Source organism: Ipomoea nil, unplaced genomic scaffold, assembly GCF_001879475.1.
Source record: "Ipomoea nil cultivar Tokyo-kokei standard unplaced genomic scaffold, Asagao_1.1 scaffold2403, whole genome shotgun sequence".
Taxonomy (NCBI): Eukaryota; Viridiplantae; Streptophyta; class Magnoliopsida; order Solanales; family Convolvulaceae; genus Ipomoea; species Ipomoea nil.
The window spans coordinates 250296-266608 of NW_017618831.1; the positions used below are offsets into that span (position 1 = coordinate 250296).

Sequence of the window (16313 nt, forward strand, 5' to 3'; positions counted from 1 at the left end):
TCTTTACACACACATATATATAGGGACCATATTGTCCCTGTTTGGTAAATGAATGTTAGCTGATTGGGTTAGATGGTATGACTAGTTGATAATATTAGCTGATGGTAGAAAGATATTTGATAAATTAGTTGTTAGCTGATAACTGTTTGATATAATTTCTTTTCTCAAAAAACTAATTGAAAAAGTTCTTTGAGCAACTTTTTAAATTTTAACATTTTGGAGTTACAAAAAGCTGATTAACCAAACACTTATATTGATTTTTTAACCAAGTCAAACAGTTAATAGTGATGAAATAAATCAAAATTGAATAAAAGTTACCTATTTTACCAAACAGACCTATATATAAGCGCTGGGATGAGGGAGGGGGCAAGTGCCTTCATTGCTCCCATCAAGATTCGCGACAATAAGGGACAATTTTCTCTTTTAGCCCTTTAATATTTGTGACATTTCACTTATACCTCTTGATTATTATTTTTCTAATATTATTCTATTAACTTTGAATTTCTTACCACTTTTACTCTTTTTGATAAGTTTTCTTACTAAATATCACCTAAATTAATTATTTTTTGACAAACTTTTCAATCAAATATTATATGAATAAACTATTCCTAATGGCCTAAATTAATTATTTTTTGACAAACTTTTCAGTCAAATATCATATGAATAAACTATTCTAATGGGAATCAGACGATATTTAATCGGAAAACTTGTCAAAATGACATAGTAATAAGAAATTCAAAATTGATAGATTAATGGTAGAAAATATGATAACCAATTAATAAGAAATTTAAAATTGATAGATTAATGGTAGAAAATATGATAACCAATTACTATATATATGCAATCATGATACAAAAATGAATGGACCAAAAGTGGGGGGAAAGAAAAATTCTATTAGGAAGGGTTTAAGTTGATAGTTCACTTCTCTGCATGTTCCTATGACTCTGGACTCCATATCCCAAACACATTGGTGGCTGCAGTTTTACAAGGACAATCCTTGACTCTCCATTCCCATTCCCATTCCCATTCCCATTCCGGTTTTCATTCTTATCCTGGTTTTGATTTCTATTCTCGCGTCGATTTCCCCCATACTTGAAGCTGAATTTCTTGAAGTAATTAGACTTTGACAAGATACTCGAAACCGGATTCTTTACTTCCTTTCCTTTGCTATTCCCATTCTCTTTCCCAAACGATGTATACCTCACTATGATTCCTTTGATCTTCTGGATTTTGGTATCCTCAGAGCGAGCAATCCCGCCATTTGAAGTGGGCTTATTGGGCCGTGTCTTATTGGTTGTTGATGTTTTTGGGCTTCGGCCCATGTTTTGGGTTTGGTATAAAACCCATCTTGCATACATTGAGCCTTTGGGTTTGGGCTCGGGCTCTGCTTTGGGTTCTACAGGCCCAATAACGCTTTCCTTGTTGAAGCCCCATGTTTCATCCTCACCGTTGATTCTTTTGAACGGCGAGAAAGATCTTGTCCGGCGGTGATGATGATCGTCGCCGTCGCCGTACATACTGATGCTTTTTCTCCCTCTGTTTTCCTCCTTTACCTTCTGAAGCGCCGCCATGAAAGGATCATAGTCGTCGTTCCAAACATTCCGGCGAGAAAACGGGACTCTGAACACCGACCCCGCCGGAGACTTCGGCGACGACCAGCCGCTCAACCGCTCGCTGCAGCTCTTCACGTCGCCGCCGCCGTCAATCCGGAACCGCGGCGGGGGCTTCAGCGGCATCGGCATGACCCGCCCATTATCAAACAGTTGGTCGGCAAACGCCATAGACGGAAGCGACCCACCCCGTTCCCGCCGCCGCTCCCCGCGATCACTCTCCCCCGCCGCGCCGACGAATTTCCGGCTGGTTTCAAACTCAAAACTGTCGAAATTCGAGCACGAACTGGCCCCATCATCCCCACCCCCCGCGGAAAAAGCATTATTGGCATCCCTAGTCGGGCTAGCTGGAACGCTGTAGAACTGGACGGCGCTACCCGCGCCGCCGTAACCCGCCATTGGACTCGCCGGCGCCGTCACGTAAGGAGACTGAAACTCCATTTTAGCTCTGATAGAATTGGAAAAAAGCTTAATTATATCACGGTGGGCGAGAAAAAGATGAAGGGATACCGGCCATGACAATCCACTGGGCCTGAATTTAAGGATTTTGGGTGCGTCACATCATCACATGCAAAGATTATCGGCTCTAAAATAATCTTCAAAGGGGTAGAAGACACTAATAAAAGTAGAAAAAATACTTGTTTTTGTCCCCTCCTAACTTCATACATCAATATAGTTTTCATAGTGGGGAAGACGATCGTGATTAGACGGGTGTTTATTAGTAAAAGCTATCCTAGACTACGTGTAGGTTAGGGCGGTATTGATAAAGTTGAGTGGTAGTCCAAAGATTAGTTATAATAAGTGTGTGATTGAAATGAATGCATGCAATGACAACCATTTATTGGTTCCAACTTTTATTTCTCCAATTAAAGAAAAGTATACCTTAAAAAAAAAGCACGAATAGTGTTGAATCCCAAATTTCAAGGGCCACATACCTTGATGAGACAAAATATCTGAAAGGATGTAAATCATGCTAACTCATCTGAACCACATACGCTAAACATTTGCTTACTAGCTAGACTGATCATTCCTTTCAAACTTTCACCTCTATGATCAACTAATATCATGGTAGACTAATATAAATATATAATATGTTAGTTTTAAATTACTTCAAGATAGGGATGCATGTGTTAGGATTGAACATTTTTTACCTATGAACAAAAATAAATCTCTTGGTTTGACCCGTGCAAGCTTGCTTACAGGTTGATGATTATTTTTTAAAAAATTAAAAAGGAAATTAATGAATCATTTTACTATAATAATAATAATGCAAAACCTTTTTGAAAGAAAAAAAGAAATTATTTTTATTTTTTTGCCAATTGAAAAACGACATATATAGTTTTAATAGATTTGTAAAATTATTGTTGCGAACGAAATTAGTTATGAGTACATTTATTTTGTTCAGATTTATTGCAACAAATAAACTATGCTTACAAATCTCAATAACTACATGTTTTGAATTATAAATGACTTTTATTTTTATTTTGTTTTTTGGTTGCTATTAAAATATGCGGACTGTGCGTGCTAGGGTGCTTCTTCTTGGAATTATTATTGACCAAGGATTTTGACTCTCAAATAGTCAAATTCAACTTCTTCCCATATGACTGGACAACAGTGTTGGCACTGTACCATGTTGCCAAGATATATGATAGCTTTAGTAAAAAAGTATTAAAATATTTCAAAGAACAAAAATGTGTTCCGTATTTGGAATTAAATTTTGTATTTCGTATCAATTTAAAGTTTAAGCTGTTAGTTCGAAAATACATTTATTTTATACTACATATATATCAACTAGAATTAAATATTTCACACAAAATCACTTAGTAAAAAGATATTATGGTCCATATATAATGGCTAGACTACACACAAGTAACTAATTCCAAAAAATAAAAAAAAAAAAAAATTAAGGATGTGTTGAACTACATTACACATGTCATGTTTTGTTTTATGAGTGGACATTAAGACTAAACCAAATATTTGTTCGATTTTGATTTGGCCCTTACATAATTTTATATTAAATCCAAAGCAATACACTAAACCCACAATCCAAGTACAACTAGGCATATACTTTAATAGGTGTATATAATTATAATTCAATTACAACATAATTTTTTGCATATTTAAATTATAATATTTGGTTGGAAACAATTCATTCATTTGATTGAATTGTAATTCTTACCTTAATGGGAAAAGGAAAGGAAAAGGGAGAAAAATATTTTTTTAACTGTTGATTATTATTAATATTCTATTTATTCCTATCAATGTAATTTTAATTCTTACATTCTTTTGAATGCTACTGACTCTATTATATTGTAGTATCTATTCAAACAATAACGCCTTTTCCATAGAAGAGGACACTACATATTATCTGAGCACCAAATACGTGACATTTAAATTAGAGTAAATACCTAAAATGGTCCCTCGACTATAGCTAAATTCATAAATTGGTCCTCAACTTTCAATTTCACTCAATTAAGTCCTTAACTTTGCAATTTTGACACGAATTGGTCCTCCATCAAATTGACCGTTTGTTGACCGTGATCGACGATCTCCAGAAGAACCTTCAGCTCTCGTCGGAGCACGTGGAGGCCTCCAGGATGACGTTGCACCGGTTCGGAAACACGTCGTCTTCTTCGCCCTGGTACGAATTCAACTACATTGAATCCAAAGGGAGGATGAAGAAAGGTGACCGGGTTTGGTAGATTGCTTTCGACAGTGGATTCAAATGTAACAGTGCGGTCTGGAAATGCAACCGGAACCTTAAAAAACCGACGATGGACCATGAAATTACATATATATCCTCAAAAATCACAGTCAACAAACGGTCAAATAGACAGATGACCAAATTGTGTTAAAATTACAAAATTAAGGACTTAATTTGGTGAAATTGAAAGTTGAGGACCAATTTATGAATTTAGCTATAGTCAAGAGACCATTTTGAGTATTTACTCTTTAAATTATTACCTTATTTTCATACCAAATTACAATTTCATTCCCCCTAATTAAACCATTCAAATTATTGTTATGGGCAACATTGTCACGGCTCATTTCACTCCGTCACTAGCATAGCAGCAAAGAAGTTGATCCGGTGCATTACGGTGGGGATACTGGAAGCGCTCGCTTAAAGCTCGAAGTCCGCCGCCGTGTCCGGCCACCGCAGCGGCTCCAGAAGGAATTACACATTGCATTTCAAAATCTGGGGGCTTTTCTTCTCAAGTCCGCCTGTTTTCTTTTGATGGAATCCTTCCTTCCGTCGAAACTCGCAGTGAAACCTACGCTCATTTCCCCAACCGTCTTCCAACCGCACCGCTTCACTGCCTCCTCTTCAGCCGTTGCGTTCAGGGTCTTCTCAGCCTCTACTTCCACAGTCGTTGCCGCGCCTCCAACTCTAGAGCGGCCAGCCGTGACGTTTGAGCCTCAGGATTTTGTCAAAAACGGCGGACGAGGTAGGGGGAGGGGCGGCAAGGAAATTCAGAAAGCTGAGCTGAAGGAGAAGTGGCTGAATGCTCTCTCTTGCCCTTTTCCTCACGCGAAGCCGTCGCCTGACTGGGTAATTGGAGTCGACCCGGATGTTTCTGGAGCCTTCGCCCTACTAAAACCAGACCAGTCTGCTCAAGTAATCTTAAGCTTTAATGCGATTTTGTTTTGAATTAACTCCACTAGTCATTTGCAGCTTTTGCTGTCCATTGTGCCCTTCCTTGCAAATCATTGCTGAATTTCACAATTTGCCTACTATGTTTGCGTAGCCGATGTTTGTATACAAGTTTCGAAATTTATTTAGGTATTTTGAGCTTTTCTTGCTTTTAAAAATCTGCAATTTCAGCTTCATTAAGGTATATCCAACTTCGAATCTCTTTTCACCACTTGCTTTCTGAAAATTGTTGAAGTTGAAGCATTTATTCAAAGAAAAAGAAAACTGTGTATATAAGATGATATATATTTAACCAAACTCTAAACATATTGAAACTCATTGAGTTTCTGAAAGGACTTCTTCTGCAAAGTTTAAATTTTCTACTACTATTGTAGTTGTTGATAAAATTGCTTTTCTTCTGCGAATTGGCAGTTGGCACTTGGGAATTTGGAAGTGATTCCCATATTAGAATAACCGAAAATAAAAAGGAACAGTCTTGCTGCATAGATTTCCTATGAAAAATGCACAGATGTTCTTGCTAGATAATAGCACAGGAGAAGAATCAGGTAGACTGGGAACAGTAGAAGTGAAAAGGAAACAGCCTTCGTGTTCTAGTTATTGGGCATTTTAGTTTCTATTATAGAAGCTTGATTGCTGGAAACGTCGTGGACATTTTTGGGTGGTTTTGAAGTATCTGTCTGATAATTTATTGTATATTGCAGGATAAGTTTTCATATAGTTTGGTTTTTGGAAGTATATTTCCAGCTGGTTTCACCTTTGTGGACCTAGCTGGGAATATACCTGTTAGTGATAAACTTGAAATTGTCTAAAAAATGTTGATCAAATAGTCAAATAGTCACCTCTGAAACAGTTGTAGTTCATTGTATTACTAATGACTGTAATAAGGGATAACTGTTCTCTTGAACATGCTTTCATGTATTTTCTCCATTTAAGCTTTTATAGCAGTATTTGTGTTCAATCAACATTATAATAACTATTCATTGTATATAGCTTTCTTATCCATTACAGGTCTTTGATTCTCCTTACTTGAAAGTAATGGTTGGGAAAGGAGTACGGAGGCGTTTAGATGCAAAATCCATCGTTCAGTTGCTTCAAAGTTTTGAAGTTCCCGTTGGTAATCTACAGCAATAAATAAATTCTGATAGCAGTTTATTTCTTTCCTTTATTTGATATAATTTAGAACTTAAAATGAAAATGCTCTTCTGATTATTATCTGCCACAGTTGACTGAACAGTAAGAAGTTGCTAACTTTTAAATTTTCCGACTCTTCTACTTCCCCATCTCTCTCCCCTCTCCCTGAGGACACAAATCTTGAGGAAAAATAAAGGAATAGAAAATAATAAGCCACAATTTTATGAATAAAGTTCTTTGAGATAAAGAGACTCTTGTTATATGAATGAACCGACAAATTGTGTCATTGTAATTTTGGGGGCTTTTCTAACAACAAGAAGGCAATATTATTTGATTTCTGTTTATATATGCAGATAGAAAGAAATGCAGTAATCATTTGTTATAGAAATTTCTCAGAGCATCGTATTGTCTCTAGGAAGTGGAAATGAAATACAGTTTGCTCTATGATTTTTCTAGAGATCCAATCTCTATTAGCAACAGTGCTTTTCTGGATAACTTTGTATCTATCATTTTGTTCAGAAACTCTGCTTTCATGTTATTTTCTATCTCTTTTTCCTTTATTTCCTCTCTTCATTTTTCCTTTTTGCTTTCAGGAACAATTGCATATGTTGAGCAATCAATTCCATTCCCACAAGATGGTAAACAGGTTAGCATTCTCATCTGCAATGGGCACTTATACAAGCCCAGCTAGTGGAGATATAATCAATGTGCACTCTCAGAGGGAATTATTTGCATGAAATGACGATAATTTGAACACCAATCTTTCCTGCAAAACTTCTAAGGAGAATAATTAATACTCCGTAATTGCCAATTTTCTCATTTGCTTAATGTTAATGATAAGATCTCTTATACTCAAGCCTCAAATTTCTTTCTTCATACTCCATCTCGTTCCATTATACTTATTTTAATTTATTTTTCCTGCATATGAAGGGCTGGTGGAGTGGAGGATTTGGGTATGGATTATGGATAGGAATCTTAGTCACTTTGGGATTTTCTGTTGTTCCAGTACCATCATTGTTGTGGAAAAACAAGTTTAAACTAGCAGGAAGTCGCTCAAATAAGGTGCGATTGATCTTTCTAATATAGTGTTAGCCGGCTTTGAGGTCTTCATTTTAACTACTCATTTGAGTTCTGGTTTGTTCATTTGTTCACTAAATTCTGCTACATACTGTGTGATCCATAAAATGTATTGCCAGGATGATAGTAGGGAGGTTGCATCCAGATTGTTTCCATCTATGAGTTCACAGTTAAAACGGAAGAAAGATCATGGTTCGTGCACTGACTTCTTCTTCATTTTGCTATGCTATCTTGTTTTAGGATGAGCTGTAGAGTTCATTGCTAATATTCATGTTTTCTTCTTATTTTGTTCAATATTTAATCATCATAAGAGCAGACTTCCAACCAATATCTATAATTGGAGAACAGTGAACCCATTCCCTACGAAATTTGAAATTTTTTGACACCCACTTTCTTCATGGATACTGGATTCATGGGTTACTAGTATCTTCTTTCGTTTTCATGATAACATTTTAAGTGATTAATCCCGATAAATGAACTTGTGGATTGTACTCAATCCCATGTCAACTTGAACACTTAGCAGTGTTCAAAAAGAGATAGGGGTTGACCTTTCTGCCAAATTTTCTGCTCTACTTTCTCTATGTTGTTTAGTAGTTATGACACTTCGTAGCAACTTCAGCTGGGGGATGGTTTTTATTTCTTGCTCTGTAGCATATACTAACTCCAATTCTGAACCTTCCAGGTCGAGCTGAGGCTCTACTTATTGCTGCTTATGGCAAAGACCTAAAGATAAGTAACGATATGTGTGTTTCTGAGAACTTGCCATCTTGAAATGCTGGGGGGAAGGAATGCATGTTTGTTTATTTCTCTTTCGATTCCAGTGCTTTGTTGCTGCTGGGTATTCATTTGGTATTTATATATGTCCCAGAAGCATGGAAAGGTAATGAATAAGGCAGTTTGGATCAACCAAGTCTCACTAAACACTCCAGGATCCTTGATGTAACCCTTTGTAGTTCCAATATGAGAATGTAAATTCATAGGAGGATTTAGAGAAATTGTTAAGCTATTTCGTAAAGTAGGAAAACGGGTAGCTCAGTTGGTGACCGCTTATAGACGAGGAAAAGCCAAATTTATTGGGGCCATCAAACCCATGATTAGCTTGTATTAATGTATTATATTATGTATTCATAATATATTACTGTGTTGGAAATTGAAAAATAATGGCTCTGTTTGGTAACATAGTTAGCCTATCAGCCAATTTTAGTTTATTTGATCATTATTAATTGTTTGACTTGGTTAAACATTCAATATAAATGTCTGATTAATTAACTTTTTGTAACAACCTTTTCAATGAGTTTTTTTTTTTTTTTTTTTTTTTTTGAGAAAGTCATTTTACCAAACATCTTTCTACAATAAGCTAATGCTATCAAGCTAACATCTAACAATTATTTACCAAACACCCTAATCTATTCTTGCTGCTCAGCTTCTTGCGTTTACATTTGCCTTAGAAGTTTAAGGTAATTGCATTCCAAGACTCCTTACTAAGAACCATCATTATTCATTAACCCAAAGTTCTAAAATAAAAATAAATACACAGAAACAACAAGAGCAAAAACACTATTCAAATATAAAATGTTTTCAGGAACTCCCCACAAGGTTAAAGCAATAGTTTATAAATCAACCCCACAATGCAATAGCTTAAGCAAGAAATAATATACAATTGCAGAAACCAATTCGAAGTTGCAAAAGAGAGAGAAATGAAAGAGCCAATCTCCTCTCAGAACACCACGTATAGCACTGTACATAAATTACAGCATGTCTAACCTCTCCAACTTCACTTGTTGGTCTTGAAACCTTTATTATCATGTTATTGCCGTGCATCACATTGACCCCTTCTCTGATTTTTGTTATTGGAAAATGGAAACAGACGAGGAACTGGAACCGGGGCCACACTTATGAATAGCGAGTGGAATCATCTTACCATCATCCCTGAGCTGACTAAGATCTACCATTCAATTGTCCTAAGAATGTTTTATATGAAACCAGACTGAATTCACGCATGCAGGTTCCACGTCGTGGCTGTACTGAATTAGCCTTTACATTTAGAAGTTGAAGGGTCTGCAATTTCAGCTGAAAACAAAGAAGATTGTGACTGGCTTAAAAGATAAGTTTATGTTGAATTCACTCATGATTTTAGGAAGTTGTATTCCTCTCTTCCTCAAGTGCAGCGCCTTCTTTGAGGGCAGTTTGCGCCTCATTTTCCCTACCCAATGCAAAAAGTGCAGCAGCCTGTAAATATGCTGCAATATGCCAAACAGGATATATCACTTGAGCTTGTACTGCATCATTGAGGGCTTCCTGAGGCATATCACTCGAGAGATAAGATAGACAACGCCGAGCATACACAGTTGGGGAGACCACGGTTCCAACATCGATAAACTATGAACCAAGAAAGAAATGAGTCAAGTGAGTGCTTTCAGAAGCTTGAAGGGAGTTGAAGGAAGTATCCAGTCCTCACTAAAGGAATACCAGTTTAGTCGATTTATGGCAGTTGTAAAACAATCTAAAGAGATGAAATCACGAATTAGTTATCTCGTGTTATCTTTTCACATGGGAGGTCCATCTATAAGGTTACTAACCTTGTCAGATTAAGTGTCAGGGGGGAAATATGTAGATTTAAAAAATAAAACGGAGAGAGAGAGAGAGAGAGAGAGAGAGAGAGAGAGAGAGAGAGAGAGAGAGAGAGAGAGAGGCTGCCACAATCAAGCAAGTACATCCCAAACAAATCTGGTTTGAGAAGCCCGGGCCATAGGACATTCACCCTGGGGGTAATTTTGTCTGGAGTGAGGGATTAATGTGAATTGGGCTGATAATCCCCCCAACTCCATGTCTGGTGTTATTTTATTAGAACAGGATTAGGTGAAATAGGGCTCACCTATCCTGGTTGGTTGGGATTAAATATCTCTAAGGGGAGAGGTGATTTTAATCCCTTTCTTCACTAAAGAATCTAGCGAATAGCAGTACCTACCAAACATGGAAATATGGAATTACTAATCTGATCACTAATCCATTTAGTCCCTACAACAGAACATGAGGCAACCCACTAATAATCCTGTTGTTATAGTAACTCAACCACTAACCTGTGTGTAGCATTGAATTGCAGCCCTGTAATCTTTGTGCCGAAAAGCAGTATCCCCCTTTTTCTTGGAATTCAATGTTTCCTGCATCTGATTGGTCCACATTTGAAATGAAAGCTGCAAGCAACAATAATTCAAGTTAAACAGGAAACTGCTGTGGTTAGCTACCAAGTATGCATTAGGCTGCATAAGATTATAAGCAAGACAATATGTTAGCAACAGAAAATTAAAAAAAAAAAAAAATAGCTATAAATAGACAAACCTCAGTTGCTGCTCCTTCATCATCTTTGTACCCAAGTTTTTCTAAGACTTCGTGTATAGCAGTGAAGTCCTTTCTCAAGCAAGCTTCACCAAGTGGAGATAGGGGCATAGGTTCACTCTCACCTGGTATGCCCATTAATGCATGAGATGGAACCTGCAAAGCAATAACCAAAACTCTGTCATGCCCATATCAAAGTTTAGTAGATAATCCACCACACATACACACATGTCTCTCTTTGTGCATTTTAGGTGCTGATCAATATCACAAAGACCTATACAAAATGGTAAACTAGATACAGAACTATTAAAATCAAGTCTCATGCAACTGTTAAAAACCAGAAGATTTTACTGGGATTTCTTAACTTTTAAAATACAAAATCTATAAATCCTTTAAATTTTAGAAGTTTGTTGAAATTTAGAAGTCTGTTCCCAATCCATCGACAGCTTATGTTGAAAAAATCCTTCCCTTAACATGTTTGCCAACAAGAGGATCCAAGGAATGAAGGAATTGTTGCCCGGCATTTTCTAAGACTAAACAATGAAATAAATAAAACAGTAACAGTTGAAACTCCTGAGGCCAGAGCAAAAGAACAAACCTCAGTTTCCTTCTGAAGAGGAATTAATGCTGCAACTAATGACTTTGGATTTGGTCGTTCACGGGGCTCAGATTGCAAACATCTAGAGGCTATTCTGACCAACTCAGTTCCATCATCATTAGAAAATTGACCTTCTAGACAAGAATCAGTTAGCATCTGAAGATTCCGGTCCCTAATCAGATCAAGCGCCTGAAAATTAATTACAACAATATTAGTTAGAAAATGCATGGGAAATATGACATACTAGCCAGAATATATAAAGTTGCATAAGACTTTACCCAACAATTTCAGGAACAAATGACAAACAGAATCTGAATCACCAAACCCAGAAATATACCAGAAGCAGGTGCAAGCAAATGAACAGAGGTCAGGAGACAAATTTTATATTTAAAAAAGAAAATGCACAAATGATAGCTGCTTAGCAAAATATTTTTGAACTTGTCTCAAGTATATTAGCTATTTCACGATTGTCAAAGGGAGAACCCACATTTAAAGTAAATACTGATGATGCCCACATTTTAATAGCCTGATAGTTGTGATTATAAGCGTTTAGTCAATTATTTCATGTCAGCCTGAGTTTTAAATGCCTTTTATTAATCATTACTCATCATCACCAATGAAGAAAATATGTCAACCCCTCCTATGAATCATGTACAAGATGTAAAATTCTGCAAAATTTTTTACTTTTGTAGATATATCTTGAGCTTCCTGAAGTTCCAATCTGTCATGCTCTCTTGCAATCAACTCAGATTACTTATGTGGCATTTTGGATTATACAAATACTAATTTAATAGTTAAATGTATTCTGATTATTCACATGAAAGTTTAGAGTGCAATGTTAAAAAGCAATCAGCAGCTTTGAATATCAACAAAGTGAAATCTATTTTAGCAATAAGAAGAGCAAGGAGGAAGGAAACTAAAACAACAACAACAACAACAACAACAATAATAATAATAATAATAATAATAAATATCCCATACTAGCAAGAAGGCCTGACCCTTCCTCCTGGTAAAGAGTATGATCAATACATTTGACTGAGGGTCATAGCTTCCAATAGTAACTACTATAATAGTCATGTGATTTTGATATTAACAAAAACTCAGTGCTCATTGCATAATCACAATCATGGAAAATGAACAGAAATTTCAAAGAATGGTCTTTGTTAATCTACGATGCACTTAATATTGGTAATGCTTAGCACCAACAGATTCCCCCCCCCCCCCACATATCAAAGAACCTTATACGTAAAAGATTTGTCAAGTCGACAAAAAACAAACAAATTAACAGGAACAAGACTTACATGGCTTGGAGGAATGTGTTTTCCACTAAGAAGGTCAAGCAACAGTGTTCCAAAGCTATACATGACACTCTCAGGAGTGATTCTTCCTACAAAAGTTCCAAAGAAAATACATGTGCTTATAATGTAGTTATATTAAAAAAAGAAGAAGGCATATACGTGCACAATGCAAAATAACGTGCTTAAGGTAGTAAATATATTGCCATGACACCAAGAGCACAATCCTTATTATTTGAGATCATATTACAATAAATTTGAGTGCGAAGGGCAATATCAAGTTAGGGGAGTCACAAATGTGCATTTCATTTTTTCTAGGTGCAGCAATTTACGAATGATAATACGCTCAACAATAATCACATCTGAAAGCGTTATTACCTGTCCGTAAATATTCAGGTGGAGTGAATGCCAAGTTTGTGCTGTAACTTTTTCCATCCCTACTGTTCTTCATCAAACCAAAACAAGAGAGCCTGGGATTACAGTCCTATGAAGTAGGGGGAATATCTATGGTCAATGACTACAATTATACGCAAGCAAACATAAAGCTGAGTAGGAAATTTAAAAAAAAAATGATTAAAAAAACTCCTTCATACATACATTGTCAAAGACTATTCTATAAGCATTAAGATCATGATAAAGTGCACGTCCTTTGCTTGTGCAATATTCTAGAGCCTGTGCAAGGTATAATGCAACTCTTAACCGCATTGCCCACTTCATTGGTTGTGTATCCCCTGAATGATAATATGATATATAATGAAACTGAGTGATAATATACTAATACTAGTATACGTATTACAATCCTCTTTTTATAAAAATGAAATTTTGCCAATCAGGATAAATGAAAGAAAGCTTATATATACAATGGTCTTACAGTGAAATAAATGTTTTGCCAATGTTTCATTGGGCATAAATTCTGCAACTAGTAACCTCTCATCGCCCTCACAGCAACAGCCAAGAAGATTTGCTAATTTATCGTTCCGGAGTAGACCAACTGCCCTTGCTTCTTCCTGAAGTTTTAATTTGGGAGGAAAAGAAAAGGTTCAAATTGTAGCTCACACAAAGTAAAAATTTCCAGCAAGAAAATTTTGTATGTGTTTATAAAGCTGAAATCATTGCAACCCTATAGGGGCCATAGAACTCTATAACATTATTCAAAAACTAAATACTATGAAGATTCTAATACATTACTCATGTTGGAATTCAAGAGTCTGTTATTTGAAGAGCTGAGTTCCATAGTTAACACATCATTGTGAAATGATGAGATGTTCATTGTCTATAAATATATAAGCTCTTGTAACCATTATAATCAAGCAATCTATTGTTATAGCACATATGTTCCTCTCTAGTTATTCTTTTAATCTACTTGTTTCCACCTCCTCACTGCCAGCCAGACCTCTCAACTCATTACGGAGTATTTCCTAGCAGACATAAAGTAGCTTTGTGACTCTTCTTACATTTGCCTTTCAGTTAAACAGTCTTCAGTTTAAAAGCCTAATTATAATGATCATTTGAAAGTAGATATGCCTGCCACACCATGCAATTGAAGTCAATACAATCTTCAGATATAAATCATCTGAACTCAAATAAGAAAACTATTAAACAAATAGGCAGAGATTATTTTATTAATATCACAAGTATTTTCTGTAACATTGAGAAAATGGCACCCATGCTTTACATACACCCTTAATATCTGCTTACCAGAAACTGTCGTGAATCAGGCCAAGCAGATCTGTTAAAGCGTTTGACAGCTATTTGGCTCTGATTCTCCAACTTTCCTCTGTAAACCACATTTGGAGCTTTCTCACCATGTTCTGAAACTATATTCTCCACCGCAAATGCGGAAGTAGCTATTCTCAATTGTTCAAAAGTGAATTCACAAAATGCAGGCAAGTCACTATCCTCATTTATTTCTTCTTCATCTGCCAAGCAATTGAAAAAAAAAAAAAAAATGTAATGGGAATTGGGAATCAATTATTATTTCAAAGAAAAGATGGGCAGAGAATAAAGTTTCTGCATACCAGGATTTTGAACTTCATGAACCGGTCCATTCTCTCCCGAAAAACAACATGACAAACATTTGGAAGATTCACAGCCCATTGCAAACCCCTCCGTCTTTGCAGCATGCAAACACAACCGTCACGTCAAGCCCCGCAGTATCCCAACTTTTGATTCAAAAGATTTCCATTTGGCTGTACAAACTAAATACCCAACTATGAATGCAATCACATTATGGCCCTGTTTGGTAAAATAGTTAGCCTACCAGCCAATTTTGGCTTATTTGATCACTATTAGCTGTTTGACTTGGTTAAACAATCAATATGAGTGTTTGATTAATTAGCTTTTTGTAACAACTTAATGCTCCAAAATGCTAAATTTCAAAAAGTTGCTCAAAGTGGCTTTTTCGATCAGCTTTTTGATAAAATCATTTTGTATGTAATCAGCTAACAGCTAATTTATCAATCACTTTTCTACAATCAACTAATGCTATCTAGCCAAACCCACTAACCCAATCAGCTAGCTAACAGACATTTACCAAACACCCCCTATTTTATTAACCTGAGAGTAGATCCATGCATCATGTAAATTTACATTTCCAATCAGCTAATCATGCCAAATATTTCTCAACTTTTATATTATTGCAGCCCATTAATAGATAGATACCACAGAACTCAAAAGTATATGCAGTTTAAATGTGATAAGTTCACAAGGTGTATGAGATAGAGAAAGTTAACCACTTAATCCAATAGAAAAAGTGAGACTACCTTTTAGCAGAAGCCATTTGTATCCAGGTCAACCCACCAACAACGCATTTCGAATCTCAAGGCTTCCTTTCTGGTTATCTTCAAAGCTCGAACTGAAGTCAACCCAAGTCAAAAACCAAACCTCCAGCTAAAATGCAACAGCAACTGCATACACACACCGAAATAGATACATACGTGAGTGAGTCAAATTAGGATTGGCTCAAAATAGAAAAGACCAAGCAAATATTCGATTGACCTGACGATTGATTCCCAAATTCATCACTAAAAAAGCACAAGGATCATGCTAATCAAGAAAGATGCAAATAAGAATCAAGTAGAATTGTAGAAATGAGGTCTCACCTGTGTGTATGCAGCATATACAGAGAAAGATGAAGATGATTTGTGTATGCGCGTAGAATCTGCAAGTAGATTGATGGATCCCCTTTGCTTTTATTAGGCTGCTATAGTGCGTTCGCACTAGTTATACAAGTGCTTTCGATCTTCCAAATCTCCACCGACATGAACATGAATGTATGCATCTCTCGGCCACCTACGCTACGCCCACCCCATGGCCATAATCTATTGTCTACTGTCGCAGCGTTTTGGCCTTTGCCTACCACCAGTAATACCCGTTTCTAAAGTTCAACCCCGTTTATCGGATAATTAATTTTGATAATCACAAAATTTAATGTTTTATATTCTGTATAAAATTCGTTTAGAATATATAACAAACTTTATTCAAAACATACATTTGACTATTGCTTGACTGCTTGTGAACTTTACCGCAAATCAAATAAAGTTTACATGACCAGGACTACGTGGTCTAATGGTATCCGGGTTGGACTTCTAATTGGAAGATTATGAGTTCAAGCC

The 16313-nt window shown here is 36.2% G+C and overlaps 2 protein-coding genes across 10 annotated transcripts; one reads left to right on the forward strand and one right to left on the reverse strand.

The window, feature by feature from the left end:
* The first annotated feature begins 4611 nt into the window (after nt 1-4611).
* Nucleotides 4612-8623, forward strand: LOC109152187. 4 transcript variants are annotated; one of them, XM_019299755.1, is made up of 7 exons: nt 4614-5226; nt 6253-6376; nt 6987-7039; nt 7324-7455; nt 7590-7662; nt 8153-8260; nt 8342-8623. In XM_019299755.1, the coding sequence occupies exons 1-6, from the start codon at nt 4846-4848 to the stop codon at nt 8239-8241; spliced, it is 852 nt and encodes a 283-aa protein (XP_019155300.1). In that variant the 5' UTR covers nt 4614-4845; the 3' UTR covers nt 8242-8260; nt 8342-8623. The 4 variants fall into 4 exon arrangements, with proteins under 4 accessions (XP_019155302.1, XP_019155300.1, XP_019155299.1 ...); XM_019299754.1 differs by having other exon boundaries at nt 8153-8623; XM_019299756.1 differs by having other exon boundaries at nt 4615-5226; nt 6271-6376; nt 8153-8623.
* Nucleotides 8624-9014: 391 nt separating this feature from the next.
* Nucleotides 9015-16079, reverse strand: LOC109152412 (probable serine/threonine-protein kinase At5g41260). 6 transcript variants are annotated; one of them, XM_019300090.1, is made up of 12 exons: nt 15801-16079; nt 15462-15553; nt 14718-14888; nt 14398-14618; nt 13571-13706; nt 13297-13430; nt 13078-13183; nt 12706-12791; nt 11405-11593; nt 10810-10962; nt 10551-10664; nt 9015-9849 (listed from the first exon to the last, which is right to left on the reverse strand). In XM_019300090.1, exons 3-12 carry the CDS (start codon nt 14794-14796, stop codon nt 9604-9606), a joined length of 1464 nt encoding a protein of 487 aa, XP_019155635.1. In that variant the 5' UTR covers nt 14797-14888; nt 15462-15553; nt 15801-16079; the 3' UTR covers nt 9015-9603. The 6 variants fall into 6 exon arrangements, with proteins under 6 accessions (XP_019155635.1, XP_019155632.1, XP_019155634.1 ...); XM_019300087.1 differs by having other exon boundaries at nt 14718-14897; XM_019300089.1 differs by having other exon boundaries at nt 15462-15588.
* Between the last annotated feature and the right edge of the window lie 234 nt (nt 16080-16313).

Bases quoted from the DNA above. Each gene is read 5' to 3' on its own strand.
- LOC109152187 (XM_019299754.1), top strand. From the start codon at position 4,846: ATGGAATCCTTCCTTCCGTCGAAACTCGCAGTGAAACCTACGCTCATT. The intron at 5,227-6,252 runs GTAATCTTAAGC...CATTGTATATAG, and splicing joins AACCAGACCAGTCTGCTCAA to CTTTCTTATCCATTACAGGT. The intron at 7,456-7,589 runs GTGCGATTGATC...ATGTATTGCCAG, and splicing joins CAGGAAGTCGCTCAAATAAG to GATGATAGTAGGGAGGTTGC.
- LOC109152412 (XM_019300090.1), bottom strand. From the start codon at position 14,796: ATGGGCTGTGAATCTTCCAAATGTTTGTCATGTTGTTTTTCGGGAGAG. The intron at 11,594-12,705 runs GTAAGTCTTGTT...ATTAATTTTCAG, and splicing joins AACACATTCCTCCAAGCCAT to GCGCTTGATCTGATTAGGGA. The intron at 10,963-11,404 runs GTTTGTTCTTTT...ATTGCTTTGCAG, and splicing joins CTCTTCAGAAGGAAACTGAG to GTTCCATCTCATGCATTAAT.